Consider the following 17,163-nt stretch of genomic DNA (forward strand, 5'->3'; position numbering starts at 1 on the left):
TTCATGATCAGCGGAGAGGAAACCAACAATATTGCTGAGACTTGGGAGGGCACCCGCGGTATTACAGAGGAGAGAAGTGAGAAAAAGCAATATTTGATATAGCACAAACACGGTAAACCGGGGCACAATCTGTCCAATGCGGATACCCGCCCACCCGCACAGTGTGTCTCTCATTTATCAACATATCTTGCAACTGGCTCATAATCAAAGGGAAACGCCATAGCTTTCTTTCACTCTCATTTGTTCCTTGCACACAGAGTAGGCATGCATGTGAATAATCGAGAGATCATTTACGATGACTATCAATGATATGAGTCTCCATCCAGCCATTCAGGCTGACATACAGTTCAGAGAGTCCCTGTGTTGGCACTGACAACGATAACGACAGCAGTAACTAGCGGCAATGGGCGGCCACCATCACCACATGTAGTACCACCATCGCTACAACCACAACCACCACCAACAGTAACAGGAACCCCCACAAGGATGTATGTATGAGAGCTTTGGGCTTTGACAGATCGCCGGGCTGACCCACAAGCCCCTGTAAAATGCCAGGACAATAAAGCCTGTGTGCCTGTGTGCCTGTGTGCCTGTGTGTCTGTGTACCGGACAAGGGTGAAGTCCAAACGCCCAAGGCCAGTTACGGGCGAGTATTCCATGGAAACGAGCCAGCCACGACTATACCAGTCTGTTTTCAGCTTGCGGCACGGTTCAACACCGTCACCTTACCTGGAAATTCCAGAAGGGCCCCTAACGCATACCGGTTTTGCATAGAGAAATGCCGGAGATTTATATAGGTATATGTAACCCTCGGCTTGCTCCACCTCCACAGCTTTCATTAAAGTAAGAAAATAATAACCCCGTTATTCTTTTTACCATATTACCACGCTGTACCCGCCATCCCCGTCTTGAAAAGTACATATTATTGTTTGTACTAGTACTATCATTTCGTCCGGGTCTTTATTAGGAAACAACAAAAAACAAATACCTCCTCACACCCCCCGGATTTATTCGACCTGAACTTGCAGTATGTTCTTTTCAGCCCCATAAAACAAACCCAGCCTTACTCACAGTTATTAGAAACTACATATATCCACTGCTGCCCAGCAGTACTTCGACACTAGTTCCATCGTATTGATATGCTGTTTCGATTAGTGTAACAATCGCTCAACATGGTCTTCAAGCCGGATTTTTCGTTCAACCCTCGTCCAGTAACACCTAGCGCGGTCGTCTCAAGACCCTGTTCGCCAAAAGCCAGTCTTGATAGGAAAGCGTATAAGGTGGAGGATGGTGAGGTTTCTCCATCAAGCAAAAATATTTCAATCATGTCATCGTCACCATGGGCTTCAAAGCGATCTTCAATGACCTCCATTGCTTCATTGAAGAATCAAAACTACCAAAATTCACCTCTAGCATTTGAAGATGAACTTATTCCTTCACCTGCTGCCACTTTGATTGAGGAGGACGACGAGTTTTCGGAGTACAGCGACGAAGAAGTCGAAGTTGTTGGGAGGATCGAAAAGATTGAGAAGATGAGAATCAAAGAACAGGGTCCCCTTTCAATCAACACAAAAACTTCCATATTCAAAGGATTCCATCCATTCCAATTCCATAGTAGCAAGAAGAGGGACGATACCCCACCAAGCCCTGTAGTTCCAGTCGCTCGAACACCTATAACACCTATACCTCTTACACCAAACACTCGTGCGACAGCACATTCTCGATTCCGGCTTTTCAAATCAGCTCCCAAGCGCAACAAGAGCGTCAGTCGCCGACCACCACCGCCACCACTCAATCTTCAGGCCCCGAAGAAGGTATCGCCTCCATTTTCCATCAGAAAGGCTAATGAGCCTGTTCCTTCCCTGGAACCAGCAATCGTACTGGACACTTCAATGCTCGCCCCGGAAGAGTACGACTTTTCACTATCTCCAGAAGCTGGCGTACAATTGCTTTCTCAAACCCTTGAAGAGGATTGTGACGATGAATTTCAAGAGAAAGAGGAAATCTACAGAAGTTACAGTTATCAGAACGAAGAGCCCACTCACCGAGAAATCCCACACTTGGAAGAAGTCACTCCCATATATTTGGCAAGCCCTTGGTTTGATGCATCCCGAGGAGTATCACCAATGCCAAAAACCACAGAAGTAGACACCACAGTCACCAAATTCCCTAAAACATACCTCCCGATACCGCAAAACATCTTCGAGAGTATTCCAAGCTCTCCCATCTTCTCACCCTTAGCACCAAAGGATAACATCACCATAGCAGTACCTGAATATAAAGAGATATTGGAGTTATCACATCTAACTGCTCAACCCCCGTCACCCCGTTCAACAACATCATCGTTTCTATATGATGAAGACGATGCGTCATCTGATATCGAGGACTCGCCGGCGTTTGTCTACACGAAAAGGCCTTCGGTTCCTAATTCGCGGAAATCTTCCATTGCAACGTTTTTCTGCCGCGGCGGACAAAACGCGATGCAAGCCCGCAACGACTCTATCGGATTTGGGGGACTCACCGGCGATCAAGTCAAGATCATCGATGATGCCGAGTCGATCTATTACCCAGGTATCAGCTCTTTGAAGGTAAAGACATCCTGGCTCTACAACAGCCCAACCGGAAATTACTCCTCAGACGAGGATGATAGTGATAGCGACTGTGATGTCGAGGAGGAGGAGACCTATCCAAGGATGTCGCTACCAATCACTCCAATGCACAGAAAACCAAGCATGACAAGCTCGCTCACATCCACCCCGGAACTGATGTTGTCTTCAGCATCATCGGTTTCTTCATATGGTCAGATACTTTCGACTCCACCGAGGAGAATGGATCGGAGGAGGACAGCAAGCTCAGATTGTATGATGCTCGAGGCACTGGAGGAGATGGAGGCAGCAGGGTTGAAACATCAGTCAGAGGAGAATTCAAAAGGACTTGGGCTTTTTGAAGATTTTGATATCAGTTCCGAATGGGCTGACACTTTATGGGAGATGGATGCGGAAGAACAGGTGGCTGATTGGAGTTTGGCAACATCACAAGTGCCGCTTATTGGAATTGCACGGTGATCACAAGGGAGGGGAGGGTTGGCAAAAGGAACAAAACAAAAAGTGACAAGTCTCTAAACTATTTATTTCATTTGTATTGGTGTTTTTTGTCTATTTGTTGTCCGGATTTCATTTGTTGGGGTGCGGGAAGGTGTCATTGGAAAGGGTGGGTGGTTGGGTTTGGAGTCTTGCTGTGTTTTTGCGCCTTGCTTGTTATTATCTCTATCTATTTTGTCCATTGGCAGACATATCCAAGTCTTTTCCTTTGTGGGGTATGTTTTTAGAGGACAGGAATATCCAACCGCGGCCGGGGGATATTAAATTGGGGAAGGTGGGGGACAACCGGCGTATCTAGCTTTCTTTACTTATTACCACATTTTAATAACATACTTCTATACGGAAGCAGTTCTTTTTGTCTTTAAAACTTAGTTTCATTGTGGTTTGAATTGGATGTTGGGGATTGAGATTGATGTTGCATTTACGGATTTGTATTGGTTATCTGATTAAAAAGTACTTCTTCCTTGAAATTGATGCTTGTTAGTAATTTGCTGTGAACGTTTTTTTATTCATTTCCTGGGGCGCATATGTATATGCAAAAATAGAAGTAGTCAAGTTTTTAATAGATTTCCTATTTGCAATTCTTGTTTAGACGACAGAGATGTCGTTGAAGTTGACGTGCATTGTCTTACCTCACCCAGCATTGTGGTCGCAGTAGGGATAGGTTTACTTTTGGAGGATCGGTTGATAACTTATTTTGCGGTGTTGTCTTTTGGCTGTAATGGCCGTTTTGAAAGAAGATTTCCACATCTCAGTCTCGATTTCCCTTTCCATTCCAACGGAAAGCGGTGTCCGGTTCGAATCCTGTGGTCGTCAACTCACCCATGCGAGTAATCCATGGTGCTGATTGGCGCTAAGGGCGAGAAATATCCTTCAGGGAAGCAATTCTGCAGAGAGTTCTCCCCACAAGGTGGCGGCGCCGGATCGCACTGCTTTCCGGTATGGGAAGTCGGGACAGAGCGGAATACCAACTTTCGCCTAGTATTTTTTATTTTATTTTTATTGTTTTATTGCATCGTGGAATTTGATTGGGATGGGGGTTTGGGGGGGTTGTTTGTGTGCACCTGCACGATCGCGGGGGAAAGGTGTGTGTGTTTCGCTTAGGATGATTGACTCTCCCTCCGCGTTGCATGTTATTCCGTCCACTTGCGGGCATGCGGTGATACACGTTTATTTTATTGGTGGGAATGGTCATTTCCCCTAAGGCTTAATTGACCGAGCTTACCGCCATATCCATATCCATATCTATATCGACATATCACATATCGGTGCAACCGACATACTAGTACAGACAGGAGATATAGGCACGATCGATCGTTCAAAGCTACATGTAGGTAATACAATATTATATCACCGTTTCCCCCCCTAGCTTCTTTTACCGAATGCTTCACCACCAATTCCGACGGTCTGTCTGTCTCTCTCGTGTCTTGTTTACCATAATAGCCAGTAATATGCTTAGCTGCGATTAATAACGTTCATGTTCGCCGGTCCGGCCTTTCTACCGAGACGCCTTACACGCGCGCTCACTCGGGCTCACTCACCAGTGCAGCTCCACACCGTCTGGCTGTCTGGCTGTTCCTCGAGTGTGCAGCCGGAGGCGCAGTGCAGTTGGAGGTTCTGATATATGTACCTATCTGACCATCTCAGCCTCTAACTAACTGTGTACCTGACTGACTCTTCTCAGCCTCCTCGGTGCGTGAGGGTCAGAACTCTATTTTTTGATGCTGGTGGGGTGGTGCAGCAGAATGGGCCTTGGCAGGTACCGCGCATACAGATGATGATGATGTGCGTTTTCATATATAGTCACGAATGAATAGATTGAATCTACTGGGGTCGGGTTGGGCACTGTTGGTTTTATATTGTATTGTGGGGTTTAGGGGTTTATATTGGGAGCTACTTTACATGGCAGGCTAGCTAGCTGGGTAGCTAGGCGGCTATGTTGGTTAGATGGAGGGAGGAGGGATGGCGGTGCTGGAGGTGGTATGTATTGTGGATCCTTCAAGGCGTGACAATTGAGAAGGTGCGTGACGGGCTGGTGATGAGCGCTGGGTTAGGGGTGGGGGCGGGGGCTGTTGAGATGCGGAGCTGGTGGTGAGAGAGGGTTTGGGGGGGGGGGGGGTGTGCTGGTCATCACTAATCACTCGGTAGAGTGGGGGTCGGCGCTGGTTTAATCAAAAACTACTCCATATATACGAGACCCGGAGTTCGCGAACCTCAGGTCGCACTGGGTGTCGGAGGCGAAATATATTGTGCCTACTAATCAATACTACCCTACTATATCTCGGGGCCAATTGTAGAAGCACACTGTTAATACATGCTGTTACTTCGACCTCAGGCTGTACATGTACTGTCGATCGAAATGCTAGCTTAGTGCTGAGTGTGGTCTAGATCTGGGTCCACAGTCATACACCACGCACACGTATCTTTATTAGGAATGCAGCCCGCCCAGCACACAAAGAATGCGGGGTTACATCTTTTGCATAATAGGCACGCGCGTTCTTGTGTGATCGACGAGTGACCATCTGTGACCCCAGACGAACGGTTGGGGGCCGGCCTAATATACCCGGGTCCGGGGAAACCGAAGATGATGGAGGTATTTTGAGAGTGTCCTTTGGTGATACTGCTATATGTGGACCTCGGTCTTGTGTAAGGGGTGGAGAGGTCATGATACCGTCAAATTTTGTCGGAGGGGCTGATCTCCTTTAGTGGATGTAGACAGGATTTTCAGCAAGCCACTCAGCCCAAATATGCCCATTTGGAATATATAGTCCGTCAATTAACCCTATAATGCCAGATAATATCGCTCTTTCCAGCTGAGTTGGACGCTATTTCCGGGAGAATAAATTGCAGGGTATGGTTATATGTGATTGTTTATTTTTCAGCCCTATACAAGTACATAATGCATGTGCTTTATGGGTTCCACCTTGTCGCTGCTGTGATCTATCACTCTGGCCTGCTGGACCCAACTAATTACAATGTACATGCATATTGGCGGAATTCGACAAAAACACCCGAACTTAACACTCTGTATAATGAGTCAGTACTGAGAAGACAGCTGAACATGAGTCTAAGACAGATAAATTCGCTCATATAATTCTTGGGGATAACTGCTTGTCGGATTGTGCGACTGAACGCCGGGCTTTAGTACGTTGGTGGTTGTATGAGTTATTCTCCGGCCGTGGCGTGATATTGATATACGTCTTTCGAGCTCCGCTACCCTGTAGGATATGCATGCTACCCGTCTGTCGTAAATACGCCTAGTATGACCGAGTAGAGACCACCTACGCCCCAATCACGCATGGTCAGGCCATGTATATGTCATGCCGTGTTAACATTTGGAGGCGTCTCCCATCGGGTTGTGGCGTCGTGTAGCGTGTTGTCAGGTTCAGTCGAGCTCCCCTATGATGACCACTGGATTCAAACATACTGGCCTCGATGGAGATTGAGAGAGACATTGTTCTCTTCACCTAACCCCACGACCACCTTTAAATGGGATACAACAGATACAAATCTCTTGACTCATCAAAGCACAAGGTGAGATAGGCTCGGGAGGTGATGAGATATGTTTTCGTAAAGGCCCTGGTATCTGTACTCGGGCCGTGTGAGGTCAATGACAGGCGCTAGAAGGAATCAAATTCGAAACATCAAATTCCATACATTCTAGACCCGAGGGGCAACGACCGGAGGAACCCCTAGTAAAGGTATAAAACACTTCGGTGTGCCTGATGAACATATCTTATACCTCATCATTTAAAAACATATTGAGACTGGAAGGAGGGGGAGGAAGAGAAAGAAAAAATAAACCCTAGCCCATCCGTAATTAAAAAAAAAAAGAAAAAGAAAAAAAAAAAGAACAAAAAGTAGCATTGATGGTCGAGCCATATCTGCTGCTCTCACCCCTGGATTGAATCTTGAACCTTCTGCAATCGAAGGCAAGGCAAAACCTCTCGGTGTCCGTCTGGAAGGCGAGTGTTAACTCGCTCATGTGTGTTATCGGCTGGTGGTGATATTTGAACGCCAAGGATAAGTGATAAGGTTCTGTAATTTAGCTTGATTACTGTATTCGCGTTAGTGATGGAATAATACAAGTTGGAACTGTATACATGCGCTCATGAAGGTTCGAAAGAGAACATGTCATCTGGTTTGTAGGTAAATCATACATTGTCACTCGCCTGGACGCCTTTCCGTCTTGGCATGGGTTACTTAGGCGTTGCGCCTTAGACCACTCGGCCATCTTGGCATGCATACATATAGGCTACTCCTTCCGCCACAACAACCGCAACCACAACCATCATTACATTTTTCGTTCCCCATTACATATCGCCACACGATGACTGACTTCCCTTATCTAGGACGAAATATAGAAGTGGCTAAGTCAGTGGGTTCAGAGGGTTGGCATATGAATAGCCGGCTTGAGAGGGCCTATATACGATTCTCGATTCTTCCATAAAATATGGGCTCATCCCTGGTTGACCCATATCACCGGTAATTACGCCTATGCTGTTTATCGGAGGGTTATTACGAGCAGGGTTCTTGTGCATAGGCTTGCCGAACATGCGGAATTCGCAATGAGTAGAGTCCAGGCCGAATGGTTCTTCTACCCAAGACCACAGTCTCGAGTGGAGCACACTGCTAGTAACGATCATCTTCAATCATTGGAGTCGAAGGGGATAGGATGAATGGCAAGAGGAGGTTTTAGGAGATACTCTACCATCCGTGCCACCTTATTCCCAACGATGGGTCTTAGGCACGCCCTGGCCTTCACAAAGCTACTTCTACTAATATCTAACCGATCGATCGATGCTAACTAGATATGACCAACTGGCGCCGAGGTTACTGGACGCAGAAGAGCCATCCATTGATTTGACCGTACATACAAGGCCAAGAGACGAGGGGGGAACATGTATTATAAGAACAGCTGGTTCCGAATTTTCGGTGCTAAAGACAGAAGAGACGCCTTCAACAGTGCAACCCTAGATGGAACGTGGGCTTGGCGGGGGCTTCTGTTTACGGCAAAATGATATATAGGCCAGGCTCAGGCCCGGGTGGGAAGAAAGAGCCAAGTTAAGAGCAAAGGAATAAACCGGCTCACTGCCTGTAGAATCTTACTAGGAGAACCAACACAGGACCGCAGTCGCCAACTCGAACATGACTGCCTGCGGCCAGCTAGTGGGAGATTTCACCGACAGTACTCTTAGAGAAACAACTATCGTACACATATGGTCTATAGTATGTAGTCTAAGTATCTGCTGAGTATGAGCTAGTATACTTCCAGAACATGAAAACTAGAGTATAAATAACACAGCCGGTTTTTATTGTATAAGTTTCATTTTAAACCCAATCACATTTCCTGGATAGGCGGGCGGTATTGCAAACCCTAACCCCGTAGCATCGAGTGATAATACATGAAGGCATTTTTTCGGTCACTAGAGGGTTCTGCTTCTGTGAATCTTGCCGCTGGGCGGCCAAGGAAGAGTGCTCATATTTGTAGGAACAGAAACACGTGCATACGCAGTACCAGGGCCTGTCAATAACACGAAATTCCAAAAAAGAAAATGTGTGCCGGGCGTTCTGTACTTCCTCAGATCAGGATACATGTAGCTACAGCTTGATGACACGCTGGAAGACATTGTATGATGGATTTTTCATATGTAGATTGGTGTTTCTACTTCGAGTCTTTACCTGATCTTTGCGGGAACCCATCTCCCTCATTGAAGTGTTAGTATACGGCTTTTCGGGCCAACGTTTTCCCCCTCCAGCTTGAAGAAAGGGGGCGGTCCATTATTTATATATGGCGTGGCTACTTGCATCTTTTGTAAAGTGGCCGCCTATGATCATAGGAAGACCTCCTTGGGTAGTATTTCGTTTACGGTATGCATTCAAGTTATTAATAGAGTTCGAAATGAAGGGTTATAGCTCACGCATCACAAAATATCACTCGGCCACCACCACCATCCCGCCTGTTATCTGAGATGAGTTATTCCTATCGTCTATCCACATGTAGGTATCTCTAACTCACCCCAAGACACCTATAAACAAACACTATGATACATACACCCCCTACACCGCAGCCCTCCCTCAACTCAAGCCACCTCCTTCCGCCGCCCAAACACATCCCTCCAAAACTCCTTAAACCCATAGTTTGGTTTCTTGCTATCATACACCTCCGCGCTCTCACCTGCCAAGCTCTCCAAGATCCCGCTCTCGCCCTTACGCTCTATCAAGAACGAGGTGCTTGCGTTTGACCTGGTAGCCCGCGCCCTGATTTCTCCTGCGATCTGCGGCGCGCACTCTCGGAAGCAATTTTTAAGCTCCCGCTCTAGGGAGAAGTATGTCTTCTTTGCCAGCTCGGGGGCCATGAGGTTGTAGGTGCGGGTGATGGAGTTGAGGTTCTCGATCGATAGGTTGTGGTATGACGCCTCGGTCTTTTCCCACACCGGGTCTCTAAACGGCGTTATTGACCCGCCTGTAGCGGGGATCTCTTCTTCCTCGATAACCTCCTTGCCTTCCTCGATCCTGGCCGCCCTCTCTTCAATCCTTCTCAACCGCTCCTCGGCCTCCGCATATCTCTCCGCCCTCCTGCACTGCTCCTCCAGTCCCGTCACCTCGGCCGCAATAGTCCTACTCACATGCCGCTTCCACTCGACCCTCAAGCGCTCCCTAAACGTCCTCACCGCCACCGCCAAATCCTGCTGTTTCTCGATCCACGGCGGCACAATGTCCTGGTCCTTGATGATCCGGTTCAGCAGATACTCCGTCGTATCCAGAAACGGGCTCTCCGCCGTATGGTCCCGCACCAGCGGCTTCCCGCGCATCGAGTTGTGCTTAAACGCGCCGCGCTGCCGGGCCTCCTCAATCTTCTCGTCGGCCAGCGACTTGAGCGCATTGACGGACGCGACCGCCCGCGACTCGGGCAGGAACCGGTCCCGGAACATGCTCCGGATCTCGGCCTTCTCGTCCTCCGTCGCCGCGTCCCTGACCAGCGAGTACTCGGTCGTCTTCTCCCTCGCGCGGGCGATGCGGTCGCCGCTGCTCCGCGGCTGGTACTTTCTTGTCGGGCGGAGGTCGATGTTTGCCGGCTTTGCGCTGCCCCGGAGGTCTTTCTTGAGCGGCTTGTGCGCGTCGACGAGCATGCGGAGGACGCTGTCGGACGTGGACTCGGTCCCCGTCCAGTGCTGGGCGGAGGCGATGTCACGGGTGTGCTTGGAGGCGTAGGAGGGCAGGTTTGCGGAGGCGATTGCGGAAGCGTTTGCGGATTTAAAGTCGGCTCCTGCGATGCGGGCTTCGAGCTCGCGCTTTAGGTCTTCGGAGAAGGGGTTTTCGGAGGCGATCTGTGAGGCACGCCGCGGAGAGGCGGCGAGGGCGTCTTCGGCCATGGCGGTGAAGCGGCGGGTGAGGGCGGACTCGGATTCTGTCTCTTCATTTTGGGGTGCCGGAGGAGAGCTCTGGGTGGCGTTGGAGCTGGAGCTGGAGCTGGAACTCGAGAGACGGTGCTGCACGAGCTGGACACTGGGATGGGGACAGGATTTGTATATAGAGCGTCTTCCGAGAAGTTTCAGGGACATGGAGATGTAGTTGTAGATGCCAGCAGAATCTGTGAACGGGAGAGAAGAGAAGACGGTTAATTGCAGAGGTTGTGAGGGAGGAGTTGCAACAAGCATTTCTTATCGCCCCCTCTCTTCAACAAACCCTCAGCCCAGTTGGCCAAAGATACCAGCAAGATGTCCATAGCCCGCGAGTTCTCTACCGACCCGGCCTTCCAGAAATTCGGCGAATGGATCATCGCCAACGGAGGCTTCATCCAAGAATCCCTCGTCTTCACCTCACCCGGTAGGTATTTGCAATTAGGGTCACCACTCCCTCCACCAGCTAACACGCACCCCCCAGAATCCAGAGTCGGCAGCCAGATACTTACAACCGCCGCACTCCCGCCCTCCTCAAAGCTGCTGACATGCCCGCACACCCTCGCAATCGACTACCAGAAGGTCAAGGCCCACTACCCACCCGAGTTCATTGAGGCCGTGTCCCCGCACGCGGCGCTGTGCACATTCGTGGTCGGCGAGTGGCTCAAGGGCGACGCGAGCTTCTGGGCGCCCTACCTGCGCATCCTGCCGCGCGAGTTTGACACGCCGCTGTATTTCGATGACGAGGACATGAAGTGGCTGGTGGGGTGCAATCTGAATGCGGAGGAGGTCAAGACACGGAAGAAGGTATGGATGGAGGAGTGGGAGGCGGCATCGGAGGCATTGAGAAGGCAGAGGAGTGTGGGGTCTAGGGGGGCGAGGGAGTATACTTGGTTAGTAGTGGGACTCTGGATTGTGGGCTATATGAGGGGGGGTTGGCTAATTGGCGTCAATGACTTTAGGGAGCTGTTTCTTTGGGCGGCTACGGCGTTCTCCTCGAGATCATTTCCGGGGAAGTTGCTGAATTGGACGACGGAGTCTTCAATGACAGAGATTGACGATCCGGATTGTCTGCCCGCGCTGTTCCCACTCATTGATTCTGTGAACCATCAACCTCTCACAAAGATTACCTGGGCACCTGGTGATAATGCTCTTAATGTTGTCAGCGGCGACGAGATTCCCGCTGGTGGAGAGGTGTGCAATAACTACGGGCCCAAGAGCAACGAAGAACGTTTGTATACTCCCTCCTTCACCTCCATATACATACTAACAGCACTTTGATAGTGTTGATGGGATATGGCTTCACCCTTCCCGGTAATCCCTTTGATACCGTCGTCCTCCGCTTCCTCCCCGTCCTCTCGCCCGCCCAAGAATCGATCCGTGCGCTCCAGCCCGCCTCCCCATTCCCAGACGGCATCCACCACCTCTCCCCACGAAACCCCAACTCGCTCTACCCCGCCTCGCTGATCAATCTCTTCCACCTCCTGACCGCCACCCCCGAAGAGCTCCCTCTCCTCGAGGCCAACCCCGCCGCAGAGACAATCACTCTCCGCAACACCATCGCGACGCACCGCCAGCTGCTTCTCGCGATCCGGCGCAAGCTCGACGGCTTCCCCGCGGAAAGCACTCTCCCGCCGTTATCAAACAGCAGGCGGCGCTCTGCAAAGGTGTACCGCGACACGCAGGTGTCAATCATGACTGCGGCGGTCGCAGGGTCTGAGGGCGTGATCCGCAATATTCTAGAGACGAAAAGAGAGGTCGTCGTCACGCTAGAGTCGATACTCGAGGACCCTGTGTATTCCGCGGCCGTGGAGCCATGTTTCGGGAGTGTTTTGCCGCTGGAGCTGCAGATGGCGGGGCATGAGGATCTGGTGTTCACCTTGTACCTCTGCTGGCGCTATCTTCAGCGCGATCAGCTGCCCGAGGCTTGGAAAAAGTGGTTTGGGCGCCTTTTGGAGGCTGGGGAATGCGGGAATCCTGAGGATGTCAAGGGCGACGATGAGGGGGAGGAAGAGCTCGAGGAGGTTGAGGAGCTGTATAAGGCGTTGTTCCCGGCCGTGGCCGGGGCGGCCCCGGAAGTGTTTGATGGGGAGGGATGGACAGAGGGATTGTTAAGATGGGGTATGAGGGCGTTTGGAAGGGAGAGTATTGGTGTGAGACTTGAAGGCAAAGAGGCCGAAGTTGTTATTGTCTGCATCGAATGAAAAGTGTTTCGATAGATAGATAAATGCATGTGGCTACTTACTTACCCAGTAGATAAGTAGATAAATGGCTAATATGATTCATTAGATCACGAGTAAATGATTGAACAGATAAACAGATGACACAAACTCCTGCCTCTGAAGGCTAATAGCCTGTAGAGAAGAGTTTCCAGAATTACAGCCCTAATTACCACCGTGTACCAGAGCTGTGGTCCCATAGAGTAGATGTCTCCTTGAAGGTTATGCCAGGCTAGAACTCCCCAAACATCAAATCCCAGTTCCACCAGATCCAGATCCAGATCCGTGTGTCCATAGATTGATTAGATTTCAGGAACACATCGTGGCTTTCCCAAGACGTTTAATGTTTAATGTCTAATAAAGCCCCCCCCCCCCCCCCCAAGCCAGTGAATCGGGTACCTGCATCTCACGCCCCAGCCCAGTCCACTTCAGAATTGGTCCGGGCCCAGCTTTCAAATCCGATGTCAAAAAAACCCGAAATAGAATCATTTACGCACGGATACTCGGCACTACCTCTACTCTAATCACCATCTACCTGCCCTCCCCCCACTTGTCGGGAGGTTTCTTTTCTTGGGGGGAATTGAGTTTATCAATCAGTACCCAATCGTAAGATCGTACTCGGCCCTCGGGTCCTCGCCTGAAGGGAAAGAAGGAAGGGTTCAGGGAAGGAATCACGGGTAGTTCGGAATGGAAAAGTAAGAGTCAAGCCTTTGGATGCTATGTGTGATTGCACTGTCGATCACTCGGTTCGACTGGTACCTGATTACCAAGGCTATTCTAGAACCCCAGTGCAGATTGAGCTCGATAAATAGACCACAAGCTTTGATCTCCAGATGAAGGTACTGCATAGAGTAAAGGGGAGAAAAAGGAGTTGCGGTTGTGTATGTCGCGCGCGTGAAGATGCAATTCGGAATTTAAGGGTCCAGTGAAGTCCAGTTTAGAGTTTTAAGTTTTTTTTCATATTTTATTTTTATTCCTATGCTTTCCCTTTTTCGCCATAAATAAAATCAACGGTAGATACATGTAGTTAGGTAGAGTGCAGCAACGTAGGTGGAGATTTAGGGTTTCGAGTCAGTCAGTGCTCAATACCTAACGGGTTGTACTTGAGTGCCAAGACGCCGGTGTTATTGAGACAATGTTAGACTTTAGGGGGGATGGTCCAGGTCAGTCAGCTGATTTATTGACCGAGTCTTTTGGATTTGGAAGGGGCGGTGTTGAGGAAAGGGGTGATGGTACGGATATGGTGACTGTGGACTGTGGTGGTGTTTTTATTCGGCTTGGTGTGTATTGCGTCTTTCGTATTGCGTCTTAATTGGTTGGCTTGTATGGTGGTTGATGCATGTGGTGAAGTTGGTTGTGATCCCACGCAGAATACTAACTGTTCGTACCTGCAGGAGTAACAATGTCAGTAGTAGAGCAGTATATGCAACGGCGTGAATCCACAACCAGAATCTCCACATCCACCTCCGCATTCCCCTCAAAGCCTCCCGGGACAGGTAAAAAAGAAATCTCCTTTGCGGAAAAATTACTAGTAGATACGGGTACCTGAGCTAAACCTCCCGCGTGAGCCAGCGCCCGGTGCTCGAGGGTCCGGTCCCTCCCAGTTATTTTTGATTCTCCTCTCGCCCCCCGGTGATTCTTCCACCCGGCAAGACAACCACCAACCTACATGCGAGTTAGTAGTTCACGATTTCTTTTCTCCGGTCTTATGTGGCACGGTGGTTGAGGACTGTATATAGAGAATTGAACCCGCCGGTCCACCATGTTTTTTTTGTTCTCTCTTCCTTATCCAGTTGTTTGTCGAGTACGTCCCCTACGCGTGGTTCATCAGCGGGGTTTTATTTTTCCGTTCCTTTATTTGTTTATTTTATTTATACAGTCGCTCATTTTATTATCCATAAACGCCCACACTCTCTCACCCTTTTTCTCTGGATTTCTTTTTCCGGTGACGTTTGATACGACGCCTTTTTGAATTTTATCACACACATTCATTATCACTATGGGGAAAGACACATTCTTTGGATATGCAGCTGCGATGCTGTTGTTGAGTATTGGGGGAGCTTCGGCCACCCCTCGAGGATTTGAACCTCATATGTTGCAGCAGGAGACTGTTGGCGCAGGCCATTGGCATAAGTATGAGAGCCTATTTTGGATGTATGCGAATACCGATCTAGGTAAGAACCAAACCTTTTTCAACGTAATTTCTGCAAGCATTGTTAGCTAATTCAGTCCTAGATTCATTAAATCCAACTCAAAGAGATGCTGGGTATTTTGGCATCAAGCGATCCAACGTACACAGAGACGCGGCCTCCGACGAGTCCATTTTCAAGCTAAGGATCCATTCCGACGGTATCCCGGCTTTGAACGACGGCAATATCACACTCTGCCACCCCACAATTCATCGCATTACAGCGCCCTCTTTCCTACCACTCCGGACTGCTGCAGAGCTCGAGTACCACACCCTCTACAATAACGTGCTTACGCAGATTGAAGATAGTGAGATCTTGAATGCCAAGCTATCGCTTGAGCAGACGCTCAGACATATCAACCACTGCGGGTCACCTCAGGATAGTGATACGCCATGGGGTCTTATGGAGGCCCATCCGCTCTCAGGGCGCATTGCACCAGTAATTACGAGTGCAGTGACGAGGACGCGGTTTAGAGACGTAGATGGGAAGAGCGTAGATGCAAGGGTTCTACATGTCCTCATGAGCCACAACAACGGCCACTCTGCTGGTATTGAGGTTGACGCGGCCTTTGATGTACTATATACGATGAACCCAGAGCCCCGGATCAGGTTCGTCAGCGTACCTGCAGAAAGATCGGACCACTCTCAGGTGGGCTATCCAAACTGGGCACGGATTATCGAGGAAGCTGGGAACCCTCTTATGAAGTTGTTGAAGAACGAGAAGGATGAGTCGGAAGATAAGGAACAGGATGACCTCGAATTGACCGAATCTGAAGAGAGGGAGGCAGAAGAGAAAAAGCATGCCCTCGCCCCTACTCCTGTCTCTCACAGAGATGAGATACAGAGGAAACAGCGCGTGGAAGCTATCCAAGCAGCTCTACACAGGGCGTCCAAAGGATCAATTCTTATCCATACCCAAAACACCCCAACCAACACTACCTCGACACCCATGGAGATCCCCGTGAAGTCACATCTGACAATTACCTTCGTCAAGGCTCCCGTAACTCCCTCTAGCATCACTATGGTCTTGGTCCGCATTTCCAAGACTCCACTCGAGCTCCTTTCACGCATTCGCCCCGGCACGAACAATGCCCCGGTCAAACCCGTGGAGGTCGAGAACGATCAAGTACCCGGAACCCCCGGTCCCGGTGCTATCGCACTGGTCTTATGGTCCCTCTTCTGGGTAGCCTGGGCTTTCTGCGTAGGTCTTTACACATGCCGTATCGCCCGCTACATTCTCTGGAGGATGCGTGGTTCCCCGCCAAAGTACCAGCGGGTTCGCTCAGACGAGGATGACTGTGAGAGGGGGGTCATTGTGCTGTCCCCAGACTACTTCACTGTTGGCCTTGACACCCCAGAGGGTGGCCAGTCATTCGCGAAGCCAATGTTGAGCAGCATTAGCGAGAAAACTGAGCCGGAGGATGATGAAGAGAAATAGCAGCTACAGTTCCCACAGCCACGACGAGGTGATGTGACAGCACGACTGATCAAGCGGACCTGTAGCGCGATTAGAAAATATTATGTGTCTGTGATAAAGAACTGGACAGCGGTCGATGCGGTTCGGACAGCGCCAGTTGTCTCTTTTGTCTTGTTATTATGGGGACTGTGTGTTGGATGGGAGCTTGGTGAATGGGCGTTTTCTAAGATTTTCTGATGTATGCATTAGGGACGGAGTTTTTGATTTATTTTCTTTCTCTTTTTATGGGGTAGGGCGGGGTTCTTTTGTTTATTGTTTTGTGTGGAGAACATCTTATAGCAAGTTGGGATTTTCATAGTTATACTACTCACCTAGACTAGGCTTCGTGACGGTTTATCTTTCTTTCTTTTTTTTCCATCTCTCTCTCTCTCTTGAATATAAAGTGTTCGTTTGTTTTCCATCGGTAGTCCTTTCTTTTTTCTTCTTCCTCTGTGAATATCTGAGTGCTGGTGATCGAAACCAAAGAAAGTGTCAAGTTATCAGTAATTTCTAATGCTAGTTGGAGTACCGGTATACTACCGGAGGCTGAGTGATTTTCCATGATTTGATTAACTCTTCCCAGACCTTATTTGGGAGCGTAGATATCGCGGTGGCGAGTATAAATTCCGCTCAATAGAAGCTCTCCTTGGGTTGATTCGCGAGAGGGGGATGATAAGAAGCCTCTATGGATTGAAGCGGTAAATATGATTTGTTTTGGGAATACTACTGACATCCTCAGAATGGCACTTGTGGTTGCTGCAGCTAGGTCGATATACAGGACATATCACTGGAAAAT

General features: G+C 49.3%; 5 protein-coding genes across 5 annotated transcripts; 4 read left to right on the forward strand and 1 right to left on the reverse strand.

The window, feature by feature from the left end:
* Nucleotides 1-295: 295 nt before the first annotated feature.
* On the forward strand, nt 296-1,155 carry LAJ45_06562 (uncharacterized protein; the record flags this gene model as incomplete). The annotated part of the gene is made up of 6 exons (XM_046116125.1): nt 296-314; nt 392-488; nt 539-543; nt 833-843; nt 968-1,027; nt 1,081-1,155. 6 exons carry the CDS (start codon nt 296-298, stop codon nt 1,153-1,155), a joined length of 267 nt encoding a protein of 88 aa, XP_045970786.1.
* A 17-nt stretch (nt 1,156-1,172) lies between these two features.
* LAJ45_06563 (uncharacterized protein) lies at nt 1,173-3,065 on the forward strand (the record flags this gene model as incomplete). The annotated part of the gene is made up of 1 exon (XM_046116126.1): nt 1,173-3,065. One exon carries the CDS (start codon nt 1,173-1,175, stop codon nt 3,063-3,065), a length of 1,893 nt encoding a protein of 630 aa, XP_045970787.1.
* A 6,119-nt stretch (nt 3,066-9,184) lies between these two features.
* LAJ45_06564 (uncharacterized protein) lies at nt 9,185-10,762 on the reverse strand (the record flags this gene model as incomplete). Its single annotated transcript, XM_046116127.1, has 1 exon — nt 9,185-10,762. One exon carries the CDS (start codon nt 10,760-10,762, stop codon nt 9,185-9,187), a length of 1,578 nt encoding a protein of 525 aa, XP_045970788.1.
* Nucleotides 10,763-10,822: 60 nt separating this feature from the next.
* Nucleotides 10,823-12,708, forward strand: LAJ45_06565 (uncharacterized protein; the record flags this gene model as incomplete). Its single annotated transcript, XM_046116128.1, has 4 exons — nt 10,823-10,931; nt 10,989-11,397; nt 11,467-11,735; nt 11,789-12,708. 4 exons carry the CDS (start codon nt 10,823-10,825, stop codon nt 12,706-12,708), a joined length of 1,707 nt encoding a protein of 568 aa, XP_045970789.1.
* A 1,417-nt stretch (nt 12,709-14,125) lies between these two features.
* On the forward strand, nt 14,126-16,349 carry LAJ45_06566 (uncharacterized protein; the record flags this gene model as incomplete). Its single annotated transcript, XM_046116129.1, has 4 exons — nt 14,126-14,219; nt 14,296-14,355; nt 14,754-14,897; nt 14,959-16,349. The coding sequence occupies 4 exons, from the start codon at nt 14,126-14,128 to the stop codon at nt 16,347-16,349; spliced, it is 1,689 nt and encodes a 562-aa protein (XP_045970790.1).
* Between the last annotated feature and the right edge of the window lie 814 nt (nt 16,350-17,163).

Source organism: Morchella importuna (assembly GCF_003444635.1).
Source record: "Morchella importuna strain M04M26 chromosome Unknown Morimp01GS019, whole genome shotgun sequence".
In the NCBI taxonomy this organism is placed as follows: domain Eukaryota; kingdom Fungi; phylum Ascomycota; class Pezizomycetes; order Pezizales; family Morchellaceae; genus Morchella; species Morchella importuna.